Source organism: Tenrec ecaudatus, unplaced genomic scaffold (genome assembly GCF_050624435.1).
Source record: "Tenrec ecaudatus isolate mTenEca1 unplaced genomic scaffold, mTenEca1.hap1 Scaffold_669, whole genome shotgun sequence".
In the NCBI taxonomy this organism is placed as follows: Eukaryota; Metazoa; Chordata; class Mammalia; order Afrosoricida; family Tenrecidae; genus Tenrec; species Tenrec ecaudatus.
The window spans coordinates 150,298-174,835 of NW_027459558.1; the positions used below are offsets into that span (position 1 = coordinate 150,298).

A 24,538-nucleotide genomic window follows, 5' to 3' on the forward strand; every position below is an offset into this window, starting at 1 on the left:
ATGGTGGCAAGGATGAAGGTTAAGTGTGTGCTCAGCAACACAGACTCCCACTCATCAAGGCTGATTTGGCTACTGCCACTGCCGAGTGTCTGATGTGCTGACAGCAGAGAACAACACTGAGCCCAAGATATGGGACCATTCCTTGGAGAGATCAACTTGAAACCTGGTGACAGGTTGATTACAGATCTTCCTTCATAGAAATGACAGTATTTTATTCCAACTGAAATAGATACTTACTCTGGATTTAGCTTTGCTTTCCCTGCACACAATCCTTCTGTCAATACTACCACTCATAAACTTACAGAATGTCTTATCCATGAGAAGCTTACACAGACCATTTCACAGCAAAGAACTGTGGCAATGGGCCCATGACGATAGATTCCACTGGTCTCCCCATGTTCCACTGTCCTGAAGCTGTTGAGTTGATGGGAGGATGGACTAGATTTCTAAAGACACAATTACGATGCCAGCTAAGTGGTGAGTTGTTGCTGGGCTGGGGAATGTACTCCAGGAGGCTGTATATGTCCTAAATCAGCACCCAGTATGTGGTTCTTTTTCTCCAATAGCCAGGGTCCATGGAGTCCAGGAACCAAAAGTTTAAATGTGAGTGACATTACTCACTATTATTTCCAATGACCTATTCATAATACTTGTGCTTCCTTTTCCTGTAGCCATATGCTCTTATGGTCTGGAAATCTTAGGGAGGAATACTCCACTGGAGATAAAGCATTGATTCCATTGAACCGTGAGTTATGAATGCCTCCTGGCCATTTTGGATACCTCATGGATCAACAGCCAAAGGAGAGTGTTAATGTTCTGAGTGGGATGATTGATCCTGATTGCCAAGGGAGAATTGGGTTGGCATTGCATAATGGAGGTATAGCAGGGTATGTGTAGAACCAGGATATCCCTTAGACTGTCTCCTTAATATTACTCTGTCCTGTGATTTAAGTCAAGAGTAGACTGTAGTAACCTGATTCTGACATTAGGATTGGGTCACCCCATCAGGCGAACGAACAACATGATCAGCTGAGAGTAAAGGGAATTTACTAGCCAAGAGTAAAGGAAATAAAGAATGAGTAGTCGAAGATGGTAGTTCTTAATACCACCGACAGCCATGTGATCAGTTACAGAAATAGCGATTTGTTGGAAATGTTTTCTTTGTATATGTGTATTAAATAGTTTTATTTTGTTTAGTTATAAAATATAAAATTTAAATGGGGTGAGTGCATTTTTTGGTTCTGTGCATATTAGTTATATAATATTAGCTGCAAGTATGACTTTATTACTGTCTTTGTTTGTAGACTATATAGCAGTGGTTCTCAGCTTTCCTAATGCTGCGACCATTTGATACAGTTCCTCATGTTGTGGTGACCCTCCAACCACAAAATTATTTTCGTTGCTACTTCATAACTATAATTTTGCTACTGTTATGAATTGGGGGGCCCCTGTGAACAGGTCATTAGACCCCCCAAAAGCGGTTGCAACCCACAGGTTGAAAAATGCTGATGTATTATTTAAGGAGATACTAAGCTGACAAAGGGGTGAACTGTGATAGGTTTGTGTTAAGTTTGCCAGGACTCTCTTATGATACTATCTAACATAGTGTAATCAACTCTGTGAGAGGATCTTCTGTGAAGCATCAAACCAGTTTGTGGAGAAAAGACTCCTTAATTTGATCATAATCTTGATACAATTATGGGAGTTTTCATTCAGAGTTTGGCCTGTCTTATAAATTGACAGTGTGTGGGAACTAGCTCACGTCTATTGCTGAATTTGGATCCTGCAACTGGTATGTCAGCCTCCTATTTTATTGTCTGTCCATTCCAGGAGTCATCAGCAGACTGACGACTTTGAATCCATTCAGCCTATCTCAGATTCATCAGCATGGCATGCATCAATCTTTGCTCTTCCTACTTCATTTCCTAGCATCCTGTTAATCAACCTATGTAGTTAAAGAGTCAAGAGAAGTCTTCTGCTTGCATCTGATACACATACTTGAGCCAGAATTGACTTGCTCACTTTTACGATTATGTGAGCCATTTCTTGTTATAAATCTGTATCAATACACACTGAACTGCTAATGCCAAGGTCAGCAGTTTAAAACCACCAGCCAGAGGGAGAAAGATGAGGCTTTCTTTCCCCCATAAGGAGTTATAGTTTCAAAAACTCCAAAAGGCAGTTCTATGAAACACCGTGTGTTTGTTTGAAACACCTTGTTCTGTGGTGTTTCTGTGAGTTGGAATTGACTCAGTAGAATGACTTTTGACTTTATATATGTACACCTACAAGTGCCAATGATTTTGCGTCTCCAGAGCACCCTGTTGAACATATCCATCCACTCTACGGTCTATGCTCCTTTAGACTCCCGTTCCCTCTGTAGAATGTCCTAAAACTCCAAGAACATTTAAAAGGAACATGGTTTGAGTCCCCTGAGGATGCTAAAACTACAATTTTATACAAATTGTGTAAGTCAACGTGTGCAATCCTGTTTGATGGCATTGACCTATGGAATAATATATTTCTATTTTCCCCGAATAAACTGGCTTTGTAAAACAAATAATAGCTTTGCAGTTGGTAAATTACAAATTTAATTTTAATACAATTTTATGGAATGTAAATTTGAAAAATATTAAAATGGTATCGAAATTGAAAACAAACAAAGAGCACCCAAGCCTATGGGAAGGTTTAGAAAGAGAAACATCATCGTCAGAAATGTATAGACCTAGATGGAAAATATGTGGAGAAACAACAGTTTCATATTTTTATCTTCTCGTTATCTGATGCTAAAACAGTGTTTTTAAAAATGTATCCTGGTTTATGGTATGTATTTAAATGATTTGCCTTGCACATGCGTAGGCACTGGAAAACCTCAAGTTTGTAGGATAAGTAAGCAGTCTATAATCTGAAGCAGAAATTGGTGCTGCAGTTTGGGGACTGAATTTTTTCTTTTGGGATCCTCAGCTTTACTCAAGGTGTTTTACTTTACTGAACAAGGCTCTCTACATTTTCAAGGCTAGTCTCCTTTTTTTAAAGCAGTGTTTCCAAAATCAGGCAACATCACTCCATGGGGGACACTGGAATGATCCAAGGAAGCTGCAAAAACAGATACCTACACTTTATCGTGGATTATGGGCTACAGTACAAAAGTTTTTAATAGTCAAGGGAGTGCTGAGTATTTTATTTTCTGAAACAAGGTGACAGGCCAGATAAGGTTGGGAATCTAAAATGATATAAAGTCAATGGATTATTGTATTAACCACAGCTACAAAATACTTTTGTACAAAATAAGATTATTGGTTGACTCAGGCGCTATAGACTACTTAAACTGACATACAAAAATAACCATCACATTAGTCTAAAATAAACGTTCCCTATCAGCTTCTGATAATTAAGTTTTTGGTATTAGATTACTATGCAGACAATCCAGGATTTTCATAGAATTCCCAAGTAAATTAGCTTCCAAAATATTTGAATATTTTTCTGTTTTCAAGGCATTGAAAAATTGTGCTTGCATATTTTAATTGATGCAGCCTCATTAAAATTCAATTTTTAAATTAAATTAATTTCAGATATTGTGAATTAATATTTTCTTCTTGAGAATGGAGCAAAGGAATATTTGTTACTGAAATATTTAAAATGTAGAATTTGATGTTTTAACATTGTATAAAGTCATGTGCATATCATAACTAAGAAAATGAATCGATTATCTTCAAAAAATTTCTATTGCTTCATTGTAATTTCCTCCCACCCTATTATTTTTAATTCTATTCATCGCTATATATTAGTTTTCATTATCTACACTTGTATATAAATGAAATCATGCAGCATACATTCTTTTATTTTAAGTACAACTGTCTAGATTTACATATACTTTTGTACATATTGATTGTTAATTCCATTTATTGTTGTATAGTATTTAGTTGTATGGAAGTATCATCCTGTTAATTCCATTTATTGTTATATAGTATTTAGTTGGATGGAAATATCACCTTGTTATTATTTATTCATCTGTTAGTGAGTACTTGGGTTGTTTCCAGTACAAAGCAATATAAATAAAGTTCTTATGAGCATTGTTTTAAAAGTTTTTATATACTTATATTCTTTTATATAGGCAATTATATTGGTCATTAATACAGATATCATATCATTCCATAGTTCAGTTACATCAAGCAATATTGTACAAATGCTACCACAGTTTCAAAGCATCCTTTTTTTTCTTGAACTCCTTGTATCCTCCCACCCCCATTACCACTCTACCCCCATAAACCCTTATTATACTTTCTGTCCCTGTAAGTTCCGTGTACTGAAAAACAATGACCATAATGACAAATATTCAAGAGGGACACCTCCAATGACAAAACACATCTTAAACCAAAATATGAACAAACAGAAAACCCTCTCTTTTATCTTTGACCTGTCCCTCTAATGTGGATAAAAGGAAATCACCTGAGGCTTATTTTCTATATGGTTCCCACAAATGTATCTTGGACTCCTTCTGACATCCACAGCCTTCTGCAAACCTGATTCTCACAATTTAGGCTCTGATACTATTCCTCCCTTTGACTTTGGATTATATGATTTTTAAATCCATCAGCCACTGATGGTGGTGTGCTTCTTCCATGTTCTCTTAGTGACATCTCACTTAGATGGATGCCTCTGTGGAAACAAGCCTTTAAGAAGCATTTTCATATGACACCCAGGCACCATATAATTTCTTCACCATACTCTTCTATAGCTACCATAACTTCTGGGTTTTCTTCCATTGGGCAGGGTCATGAAGTAAGAATTAATTGTACTTAAGTTGGATCCAATATTTAATATAAACCCAAAACTCATTCCTGGATCTATGTTTGTTGTTTTTACAAATCAGCTTTTGGGTGCCATGCAGAATCTTCATGTGATTTTGTGGTAGCGAGTCTTATGGACCATCCCCTGGGGCATTAAGATCTTCTATTATTAATGTCTTTGAATAGCCTCTGGTGAATTTTTAAAATTTAAAACTATCACAGGTGATTCCTTGAGTTTTTAAGGTATAGAGAAGAGGATGGTTAAAATGCCTTTCTATAGTTGTTAGAACAAGCAGTGCTTTATTTGGGGGGGAGATTAAACTTTTTAAAAATATTTTTATTAGGGGCTCATACATATCTTATCACAATCCATACATACATCAATTGTGTAAAACACATTTGTACATTCATTGCCCTCATCATTCTCAAAACATTTGTTCTCCACTTAAGTCCCTGACATCAGGTCCTCATTTTTCCCGTCCATCCCCACTCCGCCCTCCCTCATGAAACCTTGATAATTTATAAATTATTATTTTTGTCATATCTTGCCCTGTCCGATGTCTCCCTTCACACACTTTTCTGTTGTCCATCCCCCAGGGAGGAGGTAACATGTAGATCCTAGTAATTGGTTCCCTCTTTCCAACTCACCCTCCCTCTACACTCCCAGTATCACCACTCACACCACTGGTCCTGAAGGGACCATCCACCCTGGATTCCCTGTGTTTCCAGTTCCTATTTGTACCAGTGTACATCCTCTGGTCAAGCCAGACTTGCAAGGGAGAATTCGGATCATGATAGTGCGGGGAGGAAACATTTAGGAACTTGAGGAAAGTTGTATGTTTCATCTTGCTACATCGCACCCTGACTGACTTGTTTCCTCTCTGAGACCCCTCTGCAAGGGAATGTCCAGTGGCCTGCAAATGTGTTTTGGGTCTCCACTCTGCACTCCACCCCCCCCTCATTCACTATGGTAAGATTTTTTGTTCTGATGATGCCTTATACCTGATCCCTTTGACACCTCATGATCGTACAGGCTGCTGTGCTTCCATGTGGGCTTTGTTGCTTCTGAGCTAGATGACTGCTTGTTTACCTTCAAGCCTTTAAGACTCCAGACGCTTTATCTTTTGATAGCTGGCCACCATCAGCTTTCTTCACCATATTTGCTTGTTTACCCTCTTTGTCTTCAGCGGTTGTGTCGGGAAGGTGAGCATCATAGAATGCCAATTTAATAGAAGAAAGTATTCTTGCATTGAGGGAGTACTTGAGTGGAGGTCCAATGTCCTTCTTCTACCATAATACTAAACCTATGAATATATGCATATAGATCTATTTCCCCATCCTCATACATAAATATATTTGCATATGCACATGTATTTAACTAGACCTCTATAAATGCCCTTTGACCCCCAGCTCTTTCCTCTATTTCCCTTGACTTTCCTCCTGTCCCACTTTCATGCTCAGACCCCATCAGGGTTTCAGCAATTCCTCTTTGTTACATTACCCTTGATCATGCCTTACCAGGCCTCCCACACCCTCCTCACCACCAATTTGGATTACTTGTTGTTCCCTTGCCCTTGGGTTTGTTAACATCACTTCCTTCCCTGCCCCTTCCCCTCTCCCATGTCCCCTGGAACTGTCGGTCCCATTGTTTTCTCCTCCAGATTGTTCATCCAGCCTATCTTAGACAGACCTTCAGAGATAATAACATGCACAAAAACAAGACAGAGCAAAACCAAGCAACAATATACAACAAAACAATGACAAACAAAACACAACAAAAAAAAGCTTGTAGTTAGTTCAAGGATCATTTGTTGGCCTTTACGAGTGTTTTCCAGTCCAGTCTGTTGGGGCACCGCGCCCTGGCCCCAAAGTCCACCATTCACTGGGGATCTCGCCACTCCATTACCTTGATGTTCTGTTACACCTCCTTAGTGTTTTGCCTCGGTATGGAGGGATCAGTTCGGGTGCAATTCACACACTGTGTCTCCGGTGTTGTGCCCTGTAGGGCCATGGGTCAGTGAGGGGCGTCATGTCTCATAGTGGGGCTGGCCATGTGGTCCTCTCTGTGAACATTCTGCTCTAATTGGGGTCATCGTCCTCAAGGCCTGGTGGCTCAGGATGTGCTCCACTCTCTCTTCCTCCCCTTTCATCTGCTTCTGTGTGCTCTGACCAGATATGTCCGTCTCAAGGAGCTGCATATTCAATGCTGTCTTTTGAAATAAATTCTTCTGGGGGAGGGGCAGGTGTCCACTTAGTAGTTGGGATTGGGGCCGGCCCCCCAGTCCTCTCCACTGGTTCCCTACTCCATGCTGGCATGTTGCATTCACATCTTGCAGCTTGGGTTGAAGTGTGGTCCTTCTTTCCCTGTGGAGATATAAGCAATACCCTCCCCTTGGGTAGGTTAGTACCCTGTGCCCCAGCTACCCATTTTTTTTTATTATTATTGTTATTTTTTTCCTTGATCCACCTCCTTTTTAGTTGTATACCATGTGTATCCCTGTATTTGATCTGGTTCCTGCCATATTACCTGGTCCTCATACTGTTTTGCAGCTTCTCTTTTTTTGACATAGGCTCCTGAGAACCATGAGGACAGAGACTTGTGACATCTTCATTTATATTCTACAGGATAATAGGCATACTACCTTGCTTAATAAGCATCACTAAAAGAATAAATGAGAAGCTCTCTCTTAACACCGAAGTATACCAGTGAAGAAATAAACTCTGTAGCCCAGCTGAGTATCCAGTTTGCAAGAGCTCAGAGTAGTGGCGATGTCCATAGGTACTGGTTCTTTCTCTCTCCCCTAATTAATACCCTAAGGGAGCGCAGCCTTACTGAGTAGGCGCTGGGGATGGGGGCAATGGGGGCACGAGGACACAGCGCCTTCCCTGGAATTATTGAATGCCTGCAAGACTGACATGCATGCAATTTTGTATAATGTGGAATAAAATTAATTTTATGAAGACATCTGAAAAGGAATACTCAAGGTATAAAAATTACTACATGATCAATATTTCATAAGCAAAGTGTTGTATATTATTCTTTTTGAAACCTGGAAAAAAAAGAACCCATAAAAGTCATTTCCCGCCCCCCACTATTTCCCTGAACCTGTGTTTAGCTAACACAGTGGTGAATGTGCACGAATTAATTGGAAGCTTTCAAGAATCTTACAGAAACAAGTACATTATCCCCCTGAGCTTCTTAGGCTTCCTAAAGGTTCACTTTCTAATGTTGGGGCAGGAACTTGGCTTCTGAATATAAAGTACAGTGTGTAAACACTACTTCCTTGGTGAACACACGCTTTATGGAATCGTGACAAAGACTGTGGTGGTTAATAAACGCTCCCAGTAGCTCCTCATAGCGGGTGCTGATCACGTGCTGGCCTCCTGAGACAGTTGGCGAGCCTATCGGGGTATAAAACTCTATGAAATAGGGATGTTTACATTTTTGCGTTGGAAAGAAAAGGTTACATTAAATATAGAAGAGTGCATGCTACTCTGGAGACGTTAAAATGCCCAAGTGCGCAATGTAGACATGTGGTCTAGAAGTTAATTAAGCCACAATTAACGGAGTGGTGATAGTATGTAACTTTTAAAATATTGATATTTCTAGTCTCTATTTCCTGTTAGAACAGGGCTCCAACAACCCAGACAGAAAAGGAGCACATTCCTTATGATTAGAAAGGATTTTCTTCATCATTAGATGATGGGAAATTGATCGTTTTTATAGCCTGTCAAGAGACCAAGTCGTCATTACCTGGAGGGAAACACTTAAATCATCTGAAGACGGGGATTCTGCTCTGAAGGGAAGTTTGAGTTGACTGCTGGATATTTTAAGTCCCGCTCCCCAGATGGCCTGGTGAGATGTGCCGCAAAGCTGACAGTTTACAGCCTTGGGGTGGGCCGATTAGATTGGAAATGTATAGGAGGGAAGCTTGTCAAGGAAATTCAAGGAGCAGAAATGATAGGTCCTAAAGGGAATTCTAACCTGGTCCCAAGATTGAATCATAAATGCTTACATTTCATGAGCTTACACAAGTGTGCAGAAATAAGGAGGAGGGCACAAAAGAAAGGGAAAAAATGGTCAAACTTGTGGGAGGAAAAATATATCAGAAGACTCATAAAATTTCTGACTTGTCCGGCTCATCATTTATTGATTTGTGAATAAAATTTTGAAGAATTTTGGTGGTAAAAGAAACTTTTCCCAGACACATCTTCAGTGGATATCCTGGGAGCTGAGTGTGGCATGGCTTTAAAATTCTCGTTGTACGGGAAACAATCTGCATCACAAGGAATAGAAATACTTTCTTGCTTCTCGTGATCGGCTACAGCAGTCTGTCCCGGGCAGGCTGAGGATGTAGGCAGTTCTTACAGTTCTCTTGTCAAAATCGCAACTGGTAGGAGACGACTTATAGAGGGGATGCCTTCCTCGGAGGACCAGGCTACCATTGTATTTAAGCTTGTGTTGCGGTGAATAGACCGAGTCCAGGGCAATATGTGTGGCTGGGGGTAACTGTTCACAATCCAGAGCGCCACAGGCCGAGAATTTTGCATGGATATAGATGCCTTCTTGAAGGCTTATTTATATTTGTTCAAGTCACTGGTTGTTGTTAGCTTCTATTGAGTCCCTTCCTGGTCACAGCAACTCCGGAACAACAGAATGAAAGACTCAGGAGCCCTGCGCCAGCCTCCCCGCTGTTCTGTTTGAGCTCCCTCTTGCAGCCACAGGTCAATCCATCCTTTACAACTGTCCCTCCCCTTTACCAGCATCGTGTCCTTTTCCAGACACTTCTGTCTCCTGACAACAGGTCCAAAGTGTAGCAGATTTCGCTTGCCGCTCTCAATTCTAAAGAGCATCTGGCTGTACTTGATCTAAGAGAGTCTTTTCTTCTGGAATTTCATGATACCGTCAACATTTTTCATCATCATAACCCCAATCCAGCCATTGTTCTTCTGCTTTCTCTATTCATTGTCCACCTTCCACAGGCACACGAGCCGACTGAAACACCGTGGCTTAAGGGAGGTTTGTCTTAGTCCTCTAACTGACATCTTGGCTCTTTCTCATTTTAATGCAAACTTTGAATCAGATTTGCCTCATTTGGTTTATTATTTAATTTCTTGGCTTCCCTTTCTATGAGCTTTGATTTGGTATCCCAGGAAAATAAGATCATTGATAACACTGATCGTCTTTTCGTTTATTGTGATGTGGTTTATTGGTACTACTGTAAGGGTTCTTGTTTCTTTTGCATTCAGTTGCAGTCTGTACTACTGAAGGTCGCAGTGGTTAATATTCATTAGCAAGTGACTCAAGTCCCCATCACTTCCTGAAGCTAGACTGTGTGCATACCGTGGGTGGTTAATCTGCCTTTCTCTAATCCTGATGCTGAAATTTTCTTCCATCTAGTCCATCTTCTCAGATTATTTGCGCAACATACAGATTGAATAAATCCAGTAAAAGGTTGCGCACCCAACATATGCCGCTCCTGTTGAAATCAACCCATACTCCCTTGTTCTTTATGAATGCTGCCTTTTGGTCCTTGTACTGGTTCTGCATGAGCACCAATAAATGTTTTCAGGCTCCTTCTTCACAATGTCATCTGTAGTTTTCTATGATCCACCTAGCCATCTTTGCTACATGTAAACATCTTTCTGGTCTTCTGTTTCCAGCCCAAGATCCATATATTATCAGCAACAATAGGCCTGGTTCCCCATCGTCTTCTGAAGCTGGCTTGAATTTCTGGTAGCCCCCTGTCAATGTAAACCTCTATTTTCAAATGATCTTTGGCAACCATTTTCTTGAAAGTGATATTAATTATATTTTTTGTTAATTTCTACATTCTACATTCAATTTTACATTCTTTAGAATTGTTTACTCTTATGGCAGATACATATTTCTTCCTGTACTTTGGCTAGTTAGCTCACTACCAGATTCTTGGCACAGACTGGAACCGTATATACGCAAGTATAAGCTGACCTGAATATCCAGCAAGGTACCTAATTTTACCACAAAAACGGCATTAAAAATGTGCTGAGAAGCTCGGCTTCTACACGAGTATATGCAGTAAGGACTTCCAGAGTTAGGTGATTTGCAAACATATTTTGATCGGTGTCTTTTCAGCTCCCAGGAGCCTGGGTTTCACCCGTGTCTTCAGTGCTTCTGCCTTCAGTACAATCAGTTCTTGGTCATACTCTACCTCTAAATGATTGAAACCAAACCATTATTTCTCTTATGTTGAGTCTGTGTACCTTCTATCTTCTTTTTATGCTTCCTGTATCATTTGATATTCTGCCCAGAAAAAATAAATCCATGTTATTAAGTTAATTGCAACAGGGGCACCCTCTATTGAGTTTCCCAGGCTATGAATTTTTACAGGAGCAGGTAACCTCATCTGTCTCCTGGGGAATGGCTGCTGGGTTTGAACTGCCAACCTTGTACTCTGAAAGCCAATGATTGCAAATCAAGCCTTGAATTTATCTCACTTAGAAGATAATCTATTATACGTATACAATCAAATCTCTATATAGGCTCACTCCCATTGAGTTGGTTCAGACTCACAGCAACTGTGTAGGACAGGGTGGAACTGCTCATGTGGCTTCTGAAGCTGTAACACTTTATTGGAGCAGAAAGCCTCATTTTGACCCTGAGCAGTAATTAGTGGTTTTGAACTGTTAACTATGCAGTTAACAGCCAAACACAAAACCTCTATGCCACCAGGGTTCCATATATAACAGTAGATATTACATATTCAACTATAGGATATTAGTGGATATTTTACTTTCAAAACTATCTTTTCATCAGTGACTTTTAATGGGCAAAATATTTATAGAGGCACATATTTACATTTATTGGAGTTAGTTTACACAGACTAATTCAAGCAGATGAACCATCAAGCATTTGTAACAAAGTTAAAAAGACAAACAGGATGGTTCCTGGCAACTGACAACCTTCAATGATTTGAAGGGTGTTGATATTATTTTGGTGAAACCCAAGGCCTTGGATTAAAAAAAGGAAAATAACTCCTTTCTTCCCAGTCGTACCTATCTCTGTACAGTAGAACCCCGGACCTTGACGCTAATCAGTTATAGGAGGAGCATCACGATGCGATGCAGTCGAGCTCTGATTCAGTTTTTCCCACAAGAGACAACTGAGCATGGATTAATCTGTTCTTGACCACCAAGTGTTTACCTTAACCTTACCTTTTTATATCAAACATTACACAGAAATTTCAAAGTGAATGCGTTCAGAGTTAAATTATATAATTTAAACAAGAAACACAACATTTAAAAGTTTCTAACAACTACAGTCTGACCCACACCTTGAGATTGATGAGGATCTGGATCTGTGGACACGGATGTGGAGAGAGAGTCACTGTTTGGGCAAATCAACTGGGAGCTGCTTTTGAGGTGTTTTCCCTTCTTTGCCTTTTTTTTTACTAGGACCTGGCTGGCTTTCTTAAAAAAAGAAAAACATATTCTGTTTAATATGGTCTGTGGTTGGCATTTCCTTATCTGTTTTCTAAAAGGGTTTACTAAATTATCATCAACAATATCAATAACAAGGTTAACCAGTTCCTTATCATGATAATTCTTTTCAAAATACTCTTTTTTTTGAACCCATGTTTTTTTTATTATCTAAAAACAGTACAGAAAGCCACGAAAACTAAGAAAAGAATAGCAAAAACGCTTGGAACGCAGCCGCAAAAGGTTTAAACAAGGCCTAGACTGACAATGCCAGCTAACGCACGTGACCGAACCACGAACTGCTTCCTTTACAAAAATCACGTGCGTCGGGTCAGGTTCTGATGTTTTGTTTGAGCTCTGATGCAAAATGCTCTCTACATTTCGCATCAAAATCCAATTATGTCGCTCACTGATGCAGTTGAGTACCGGGTTCTACTGTAGATAGATTTTAACCTTTTCCCCGGTGAAGCATGTTGATGGCAGCAGTTTCTGTTTTGGGTGCTATTTGTAAAGCATCAGGTAGGCGGTTATTACTGTTATTGTCCGTGTTAGGCGCCATGGAATAGAGTCTATCGTACTTACCCCCAGCCTGGACGTCGCCCAGCCACCATTCGGAGGTTGGAGCCCATGGTTGCAGGCAGTCTGCATCCTGGTTGGCAAGGGTCTTTCCGTCTGTTTGGTTTTGCCTTTCTACCATGCATACGGTGACCTCTTCCAGGACTTAGCTCTTGATAGCAAGATCAAAGTCCATTAGAAATGTCTTGCCAACCTCACTTCTTTGGAACATTTTCAATGCACTTCTTCTAAGCGATCCCTCCTCCTTTTTCTGGTACTGCGGGCTACCTTCCACAGCCTCTCTCAAGTGCCCCCGTGCTTTGGCTTTCCTTACTCAGCGCCGAACTTCCCCTGCCTATGAGGCCACTGGAAATACCAGGACTGGAGTCAGGTGCCCTTGATTTTCAAAGTGATGTTCTTACTCATCCCCATTTGAAGAGGTTTCTGCCGCAAGTTTGTCCTGTGCAGTATGTCTCTTCACTTCTTGACAGCAGTTCCATGAACATTGATCTAAGGAAGATGAAATCCTTGACCACTTCCATCTTTTCTTCATTTATCATGGTTTTATCTACTTGAAAGATCCAGGATTCAGTGTCCCGTGCACCTCAGGCCTTGGCCAGGGTCCCGAGATGCATTCAGAACCCTGGTCAATGTGGTCCATCCAGTGCATACTGGCAAAGGCACTTCCCCCCTCCCCCCCCCACCCTGCCGACTGTCCCCCAAAGCATTTCCACTCATTCTTTCCCACACCGGGAAGTCAGGCCTCTCGCTTTCCCTACCGACAGGTATGGCTTGTGTTCCCGGGTTATGTTTGCTCCCTTTCCCTTGCGTTGTTTGTTCCCTTACATTGTTTTCCCATGTGTATGTCTGCTCTCTCTGATAGGGCTGTCTACCCGGCCCTGGGGGGGAGGGGGACCTCATCAAAGATGAACATGTCAGCTTCTTATTAGACACCTCTACCCTCTTGACCCGTTGATCCCAGCTGAGGTGAGGCAGCCTCAAGCCTGGTGACCTTAGGAAATCTAGAACAGAGGGTGTACGGTTCGTTGGCACCGGTCAGCCTCTCTACCAGACTGTATGGCCCTCAGCCAATAGATGAGAGTCCCACAAGTGTGAACTTTGATGCTTTTTCCTCCAGCCGCGGTCTCATAAAGGGCTCGTCCATGCGTGCAGACTAATTTCACTCAGCAGACTGACTTCCAGCTCCTTCCACATCTGAAGGTGTGTCATGGATTCACAGCTGTTTTTTTGGGATGTGTATGGTTCCATTGTTTGTATATACCCGTGTTTCTTTATCCAATCATCTACTGGTAGGAATTTAGCTGTTTCCAGATTCTTGCTATAGTGAACTATGCTGCCATGGAAACGGGGGCCCAAACGTCTGTTGTAATCTGCTTCTTGTTTGCGTTGGGTATATGCCCAGTAATGGTATTGCTGGATCATATCATTTTTCACTTGTTTGGTTTTTTCACAATTGGTTTTTATTCATTATGGTTTATCATATCACATAATTATGATGCAGAAGTAATAGCAGGTATGAATATGGTAAGTTACTTCAAAGAAACAATTCAGACACTTTTATGATGAGTTACATTGTCTACACCTTACCACAATGACATATTACTAGAATGTATTTGCTATTGCTATGTGTTGTCTGTTAATCATCTGTGTTAGGTGTCATCATATCACCTTGACAGTGGCTGTACTTATCTACAAGCCCACCAGCAGTGGATCAGAGTTCCAATCTCACCACACTCTCTCCAGCATTTGTTGTTCTAAGTCTTTTTGTTCTTTTTTTTTTTTAATTGGTCAGTAGTTTTGGGTGTTAGGTGGTATCTTATGATTGTTTTGGCTTTGTTTTATTTGTTTGTTTGTTTTTACTTACTTTATTGGGGGATCTGATGGCTAGTGACCCGAGAGCATTCCTCAGGTGTTTATTAGCCTTTTGAATGTCATCCTTGGTTCTTGCTCACCTTCACAGGGGATCATTAGTTGTTGTTTTTTTATTGTTGTAGATTTTTACATACTGTAGATTTTAGTAATTAGTCATTTGTTTGTTGCGTCATTACTAAATATCTTTTCCCAGTATGTGGGCTCTCTCTTTACTCTTTTAAGGAAGTTTTTTTTTTTACATTTTATTAGGGGCTCATAGAACTCTTATCACAATCCATACATATACATACATCAATTGTATAAAGCACATCCATACATTCCCTGCCCCAATCATTCTCAAAGCATTTGCTCTCCACTTAAGCCCTTTGCATCAGGTCCTCTTTTTTCCCCCTCCCTCCCTGCTCTCCCCTCCCTCATGAGCCCTTGATAATTTATAGATTGTTATTTTGTCATATCTTGCCCTATCTGGAGTCTCCCTTCCCCCTTCTCTTAAGGAAGTCTTTTGATGTACATAAGTGTTTAATTGTTAATAGGTCCCACTCATCTATTTTGTCTTCCATGGATTGTGATTGGTTTGTTATCTCTGATAGCCCATATATTCCCTGCCCTAGGGCACTTTACAATTGCCCCCAATTGTCTCCTGAATGACCCTGATAGCTTTGGGATTTACATTCAGGTCTTTTATCAACCTTGAGCTTATCCTTGTGCATGTGGTGAGATATGGGCCTTGTTTCATTCTCTGCAGGTGCATAGCCAATGTTTCAGCACTGTTTATTCAAGAGGGTATCAGCTTCCCAATTAAAGCCTTTTGGACCATTGTCAAAAATCAGTTGCCTGTATGCAAATGTTTTTACTTCTGTGTTTTCTGTCCTGATCTTTGGTGGGTGTTTCTGTCATTATACCAGTACCAGACTGCTTTGACAGCTGGTACTGGTTTTGAGGTCAGGGAATTCAAGACCACCTAATTTCTTTTTTTTTTTTTGGACTTCTTAGCTTATCCTGGGCTGTTTTCCTCTCCAAATGAAGTTGGTAATAATTTTTTTCCATTTCTTTGAAGAATGATGCTGGGATTTGGATCGGGATTGCACTGAATCTGTAGATTGCTTTAGGTAATACTGATATTTTCACAATATTGAGTCTTCCAATCCATGAATATGGGTATCCTTCCATTTTTGTAGATCCCCTTTAGTCCTTTGGAGTAATCTGTAGTTTTCTTCATACAGATCTTTTATTTTTTTATTAGATTTATTGCTAGGTAACCAGGTTCTGTGCGGCTACTGTGAATGATATTGTTGCCCTGAAATCTTTCTTGGTGTTGCCCCCACTGGAATATAGGAATCCCATTGATTTCTGCTTGTTAATCTTGTATCCTGCTATACCACTAAACTGCTCTGTTGTTTTCAATATCCTATTGTGGACTCTTGTGATTCTCAATATATAAAATCACATTATCTATAAATAGCGACAGTTTCACTTCTAGTTTAGCCACTTGCACTCCCTTATTTCTCGCTGTTGTCTTAGGGTATTAATAGGCTAGGATGTCTAGCACAGTGTTGAATAAAAGTGGCGATAAAGGACATCCTTGTCAGGTTCCCATATTCAGAGGAAATATTTTCAGCTTTTCTCTATTGAGTGTAGTATTGGCTATAGGATTTTTGTATATGGCTTTTACTATATTGAGACTTTTCCCCTCTGTCTTCTTGAAAGTTTTTATTAGGAATGGGTGTTGGATATTATATTATCAAATGCTTTTTCTGAATCAGCTGATTTAATCACATGCTTCTTATCCTTTTTCTTGTTAACATGGTGCTTTACATGCATTATTTTTCAAATATTGAACCATCCCATCATCCCTGGTATGAATCCCACTTGGTCATGATGTAAAAATCCTCTTTTTACAATATACATGTCATTGCCTTTGAATTTGACATCTTAACGTGGTAAATTGTAGGATTGATTCAGAATGGTCAATGCTAAACCATTTCTGGTGACTAATGGCTAGGATATCCATCCTTTTGCTTTCCATTTGATTTCTGAGAACTCACAATTTTCCTAGATTCAAACAACATCACACATCTCATATTAGGGTTATTAATACATATTTGCAGCTTCTGCTCCTCATTGTGAGTCACGCTTCAGCAGCTACTAGTCTTGCAGGCTGCACTCCATCTCCATTATTATGCTCAGCTGTACTTTTGAGAAGGCAGCTCTTCAAGGCATATTTTGAGTGACTTCTAACTTGAGTGGCTCATCATCTTCTGCTATATCTGTGAATATCCCCCTACTAATCATAAGGTTTGCGGTGTATCTCACAATGCTCTGCTACTATTTATAAGGTATTCCACAGCGAATCCCTTAGAAGTTGAGAGCTGATTTCTTCTTTATAGCCTATTCCTAGTCTGGAAACTGTTGAAAACTTCTCACCTCAGGTGATCCTACTGGTATTTGACCCATCTTCTAGCAGTACAGCAACCTGCAATCTACCACAGTACAAGAAACTGACAGCTAGCAGTATTGACAAAGTGATTACTTAATTTTAAACCTAATGCTTGAATGAATGGTCTCTAAAAGAGGTAGACAAGCCTACAGTGATATCGCAGGTGTACCTTAATTTGAAGCCCTGTATGTGGGTGGTTCTTTTCATGTATTTTATCAATTTATCATTTTATCTACTAAAGTAATATAATATGCCTCCCATTTCTTATCAAAGTGTAAAACATACGGTAAAGTAACGTAATTTCAGGACTCGCATGGCTCTGTACCTCCCTGCTTCACAATCTTTCTCAAATGATGTGTGTTAAATCGCTGAATGTAACCATTCGTTGCTGGGGTAGAAAAATGTTCAGTATAAGATACATTTTGAGGAAACTAGGAGGTTTTCTATGAATTTATTTGCTGTTTCCAAAATCTACAGTAAGAATGTTGTCTTCAATTCTAGCCCTGTTAACCATTTGTACATTCTTTGTTACCTCTGTGTGAGCCGAAGGCCTATTCAGTACGAAATGACTCTTTAACAGAGGGAAGGAAAGGCCAGGGGGGGATAAAAGATATGTAAACTAATTTTCTTATATATTACCTGTGACCTGAGCAGCATTTTATATATATATATATATATATATATATATATATATATTTCATTTCAAAATAACTGAAATAATTTGTTGTTTTATGAAATTATTGTAAACAATGATCTTGTGCTTTCTGATAGCAGAAAGCTTTACAAGTAACGCATGAATTAATATCCACTTATCTAGTCTCTGCTTTTTTGTGTGAAAGTTATGGTGAATAATTTTTTTGCTATTTACTAGATGACTCCATATAGGTAATGTTAGCTGTCAATAGCCGGGTCTTTAGTGTTTTCCTATGTAGATATTTAGACTAAATCAGACTTCCTGGGTCCCTAGCTCTATCACTTACTAGCTTTGAAAACTTGGATAGCTATACAGGCATGTATATATATAATTACATTTATATGCAATGACAGGGTACTAGAGCTCTACACGTATATTTATTTATAAAGTATTACAGTAGCAGATGAACATTGGGCCTCCTAATTAACCCATCTCCTTGATATTTTATATAACTTGTTTATACATATTCTTTTTATTCATGTAATCCATATAGCAAGTCTTTTCATGTTTCATACATATCATAGCACACATCAGGACTTTTTCTTTATGAGTTACAACTCAATGAATGTCTGTATCACATGGTATTTGTCTATTTCTCTGTTGATGGACATATCCGTTTTCCTTGTTTCTATCTTTTGGTTATTGTGGATAACACTGCAATGGACATTGGTGGACAAGTATTTCTTTGATTTACAAAGATTGTTAGCTCAAAGCAATTTGAATGCTGTAGCTAATTTACTATTTTCCCTTTCTACTTTTGTTTCTGTTGTTGGTTTCTGTTCATCTGGCTTTAGCCATCCATCATTACTTGCAACATCACGTTGACTACGTGCCTACCTTTTTGTCCAGATTTTGTTCTGTTATAGTAATGATACTTAATGTGAGTAGGCAGACACCCGTAGTATTTTCCCTGACTTGCTAAGTATTCATATTAACCACATTAGTTATACTTACATTGTTTTATCTGTATTTGAGTAAACATTGCTTCTCAAAGATCTAGCACAAAACTTATGTAGTGAGGTGATATAATATTAATAACTAACACCCATATACGTTGTTTATACGTGTCATGCAGTGGATTCTTACTCATAGCGACTCTGAGAACAACGCAGACTTGTCCCATTGGGTTTCTTAGGCTGCTTGAATGTTAACTGAAAAATCAGCAGTGTGAACTCACCAGCTGCTTAATGCAGCAAAGAGGCATCAACCTACTTCCGTGAAATTCTTAACATTGGAAACCCTGTGCGGCAGCTCTGCCCCAGCCTGCAGAGTTGCTCTGAATTGGTTTGAATTGACAGCCATGGGCAATACTGATGTGAGCAGAGCGCAGGGCTGTGCTCTATGGAGCAGCCAGTAGGTTTGAACTACTGACCTTTTGATCACTAGCTGAACTCTTAACCATGGAGTTATCGGGGTTCCTAACACATGGTGCTTAGTATTTTTAAGATTCTGTTCAAACAATTTGCATTTGTTAATTAATTTAATCTTGGGAGCAGCCATATGAAATATGCACACAAGGAATGTGAGATGAGAGGAGCACTGAGATCGTTGTCCCAGGGATACCTGGACAGTAATTGGCAGACACACTGTTTGAGGCCAGCAGTCTGGTGCAGAGTTTGAACTGTTAGCCAGTATTCCAAAGTCTCCAGTCCCACAACAATTCTATTCCGCATGGAGCCAGGGGTGCATTCAGTAGCTATGTCACTCTACATTTATACTTTATTATGCTTATTAATGTCATATCTTCCTTATTAGTTTATAAACTTATAGTGGAACTAATTTTTATTTACTTTGTAGATGGCTCAGTATGATTTTTATTTCACCCAAATTATAGCTTATTATTGTTCTGAGATATTCTTTCCAAGAATTTTCTATTCTGCAACGATCAGTATTGCATCCATAAAACTTTCAGATCTACAAAACAAATAAAGTTCTTCCAAGTGGTATACGTGTTCTTGCTTTTGTTTAAGGCATATTTTAAAATAAATTACAAGAATACACTGTGTTTTATTGGTGTCAGAAAATTTTGGAATCATATCACTAGGTTCAAATTCTTTTATTTTTTAAATATGTTTTCTACAGGGTGCTGCTTTAATTCGAATGCTGGCTAATTTTATGGGCCATTCAGTGTTTCAAAGGGGTTTGCAAGTAAGTAAATTGCTTTGTTTTCTCTTAAAATTTTTCTTATTTTATGCTATGCAGATGTTTTACAGTTTAAGAAATTACTGATATAAGATTACTAAATGGTATGGAAAAGTTTAAGATGTATAAGGTTAGCATCATCTTTCAATATGAGAAATGAAACTTATAAATACCATGTTCTCAATAGCACCAGAATAAGCTTGAAGTATTGTGTGATTGAGAATATGTTTAATTTTCATTTTAAATTAAAATTGTAAGAGCCCAAATAATTGATATAAAATATTTAGAATGCCTACTTCTCTCTTTTTTCTCCACTGATAAGTTTATGTAAGGTAAGAAGTGATAATAACCTTAGGAAAATTATATTGTGAAGAAAAATCTTAATAGTATTTTCAGCTACGTGTATTTTGTGTTTCTGTTGCTCCGCTGTTGATATATATATATATATATATAGATAGATAGATAGATAGATAGATAGATAGATAGAGATTGTTATTTATCTGATGATCATTTAAATTTTTCTTTTTAATTAGAAAATACAGTGCTGTACAAATTAAAGGAATATAAACAATTTTATCAAAATGTATTTGCAGTAGGAAGTATGAGATTTAGGAGTAAATTTCTTAGAAAAAGAGGCTTCTTAATGGCTTTTAAAGTAAATACAAATACAGAAAAATAAAACTTTTACTCCATTGAAATCTGCTAGAGCAAATCATGTTCCTAGCAGCTGTGATTGATGAATTATTTATGATGCATTCTGCTACTTAGAAGTGTCCTTTAAAGTAAATTGATGTTCACCTGAAATACAATTATGCTAAGACAGAGAGAGCTATCAATCTTATCTGTTCTTAGTAAGCTTTCATTTTAAAATTTTAATAAACTACATCTGAGATCAGGTCATATTTTAGTAGTATAATTCTATGTTTACCCCCTACAATTTTTAAAGGTAAAATACAAAGCAAGAGTTAACTATGTTTTGACAAGGCTAGTTATACGTAGCACAACAAAGCAAAACTATAAATTTCCTGAAGAATAATTTCCCTTAGAAAATATTTTCACAGATTTGTTCCAGCAGTGGTTGGAAGTTACTTTACTCAGCTCCTTCCATTAGGGAAACCTTCAGAAGAGCTGAATCCATGGAACCTATTTTGTTGGGGAGAAAGGGTCTGTTCTGATCACATAGTTGGATTTCTCCCTCCTCTCGAGGAGCGCCCTCCAAGAATATCAGAGGAATGTCCTTCTCTACCGCCATTTCTTTGTTTTCCCCATTGATGTTGTAGCATGACAGTTCTTGAAAAAATCTAAACTTGTATAAGAGCAATACAAATTGAATTTGATTTCTTGGTAGCTAGTTGATGTGAAATCATTTTCTGAGTACAGTTTTTGTTCTTTTTCTCATCTGTCTGTATAGATTTGCTCAGCAGATTGAATAATCATAGTTATTTTATTTGGAAAGGATTATTATTTTGCAACCTTTTTTGCTTTATTTTGTCATATTTTCCTTAGTATGCAAAATGTGTACATTTTAAATATATCCTTTTATATTGAAGTATATTTAATAGACTTCAGATCAAGTATATCTGAAAAAAACTATTCATCTGATTCTCATTACATTAAACTTGGATATAAAACTTGTTTTAATGTGTTACTTATCCTCTGAAACTTGATTTGGCTTTAATTTTCAAGTAAGGGGCTCTATGTTTGTCCACATTGCATTTTATTTGCATTGTGACATCTCATTGGTCAGATAGATTTGTATCCTTCAGTACTTCACTTTCAGCTTTATTTATACTCATCACTCAAACTGATTTAGTGTATCACCAGCAGTTTGGATTAGTGTACAGTAGATCTCTTTGTCGGGGTGATAAATTATCATCTCCTGAGCATGAAGATGTATGGGATACATTTTGAAGATGACCTCCTGAACAGACACTTCATGTCATGATGCTGACGGGTCAGAGTTGATATTAATATGCTTCCTTTCCAAAGGGGCTCAGGGGAGTATTGGTTTGCATGTTGTTGAGACAGCCAAGCCTGGCTGTCAGGGTTTACCTCGGCTGGACAAACGATGAATTCTTTTCATAATAACTATGACTATTTTCTGTTGACAAATAGAATTTTTTCATTTGCAAATAGACACTAGATTATGTTAACAGTTATAGGCAATATAAAATTTAAAATTGTATGTTTTTTCCTTTTTTTTTTTTCGTTCCACCTCCCTACTCTTCTGGTCTCACTCGAGCATGCTCAAGCTTGTTCTGCCATCTGTCTGCCTGCCGGTCTATCTGTCTATCTCTTCTATTTATTCTCTGTTGTTTTATTTTTTGTATTTGCAGCTTTGTCTTCATGGTCCACACATGAAAAACATTACAATGATATTTTCTGTTAATTTTCTATATACCTAAATTTTTCTTTTCTGGAAGTTTCGTGTAATATTTGACAGTAAAATTTTGAGAGAAGAAACATTGAATCCTTTTGTTGTTGAGTTAATATACCACTTATAAACAACATACATATATTTAAAGTAGGTTGCTTATATTTTTCCAAATGTGCACTCTCTATATTGTTCTTAAGATTGCATTTCCCAAAATAATAGCAAACATATTTCAGAAAGCATGACACAATGAAATGAATACAGAGCAAAAATGATAGTCTTATTTATTTAAAAAATATTGGTGGGATTTCTGCAAAACACTAAATCTCCCTTATCCTCTGGTTCCAAAGTTTACAATTCAAAAGTTGAACTAGATAATCTCTAAGAGCCTTTCCATGTTTCATCATCTCTGAATCCAAATTTTATTTAATTTGATTTGCTAGTTAGACAACTTGACTTTCATGTGAAACTAGTGTTCATAATTTGATGTGGAGAAATGTGAATAGATGGGCAAAAATATGCCACTGCTCTTCTTGAAGCTTGATTTAGGTTCTGAATATTAACTCCATTTGACTTCTAGGGCATATAATACCTTAATTTTAGTCCATCAGACCAGCATTTATTGTGATGGAGAGTTTTGATAGTGACTTATTTCTTTTTGTCAATATTTGACATATATATTTGTTTGATTTTAGTTACCTAAAATCATTTCATGATTTGCTATGGATAATTTACATTTTCATAGTTAAGACTTTATCTGTCTTAAATTATGTTTTCGAAAAACTAAACAGTGCTTGGTGAATTTTACTGGATATTCTATCTCAATGATATTCCTTTTAACCTGACAGGACACCTTCTTAAGTACCCATCTTTGAAGGTTTGCTTCAGGAAACCATAGCTGGTATATAATGCAGTAGCAAAGCATAGCAATATCATTCTAATATTTCAAGCCTTTCCATGTTTCCATGTTTCCATGTTTCATCATCTCTGAATCCAAATATCATTATTATTGGTTTGTGCTCATAAAATTCTGATGGCCTGAAGTAATGACAGGCACGATGCTACAGGGAGTATTAGCAGCAAAGCATGCTCAGTAACTTGTGTTCCAGGGAGCTGCTGCTGTCTGTTAGCATGTGTATGCAGGACTTTTGTTTGAGACCTGCAGGCTTACAGTTGTGAAAGACTGCTCCCTGCATGTGGGTTTTCACGAAAATGAAAACTCAGATAGTAATAGAAGAGCAGACACAGTGTGTCAAAGTTAAGGTCCTTTCTGTGGAGATGGTTTGTGTTTCCGTCCTGATGATGACTCAGTCACACTTAATCTAAAATGAATGGCCATGGACCGTTTCTGCTCAAATGTCTCTCTGTTTCATTTAAAATACGGCACAGTTTTATATATGTGATAGGGAAAAGAGTTACCGCTTGGTAATCATTGTTTGTGATGATACTTATGATAGTCTTACAAAACCGATTCATCACAACTGGTTCTAGCCATTTGGACTTTACCAAATTAGCATTTATTAACAAGTTAAATTACAAAGGCAAGATTAATGAACATGTAAAAGAGAAAAACATTTGATTTTTATTGAAAGATTGCTTGATGTGAAAATAGTTTCATGTGTAACAAATACTTTTAAAACTTAAATAGCCATGGCTATTTATGTCTCTAAATAAAAAGGGATTACTTTTTGTCACTGAATTTGTTTATTGGAAGGCTTACACACGGAATCCTTACCATGTGCTTCTGAACTGCAAGCTTTCCTGTGACCTCTGCAGCTATATGGATGGAGCCATGCCTTAAGCATTTCGGTGCTAACTGAAGAGTCCAAAGTTCAAACCTCGTAGTTTCTTCTCAGGAGAAAGAAAGGCCGTCTGCCCCTGTAGGGAGTGCAGCCATGAGACTGACCGGGACAGGGCGTCAGTGCCCACCGACGGTCGCTAGGTATTGGAATCCATACAGTAGCAATGCGTTTCTGTGTAAGGATACAATTATTTGTAATCAACCAAAAAGCCTTTACTATTAAAGATGCACCCTTTTCTCTCCTTTTTTTAATTTGGACATTGCTTAAGTAAGACCAAAAAAGAATTGATGCATCTGAATTATGGTGAGAACATTTTTGAAAGTTCCACAGGCTCCCAAAAGGACTAAAAAGTCTGTTTTGCAAGAAGTACGCCCAAAGTACTCCTTAGAGATG

General features: G+C 38.3%; 1 protein-coding gene across 2 annotated transcripts in view; it reads left to right on the forward strand.

Annotated features, from left to right (window-relative positions):
• The window catches only part of LOC142436795 (thyrotropin-releasing hormone-degrading ectoenzyme-like), a 170,115-nt gene that overhangs the window by 119,774 nt on the left and 25,803 nt on the right, over positions 1–24,538 (forward strand). For both annotated transcript variants that reach the window (XM_075540239.1, XM_075540238.1), the window contains one exon: positions 19,910–19,975. In XM_075540239.1, coding sequence (XP_075396354.1) covers positions 19,928–19,975 — 48 coding nt within the window. In that variant the 5' untranslated portion in view covers positions 19,910–19,927. The remainder of the gene's footprint in view (positions 1–19,909; positions 19,976–24,538) is intronic.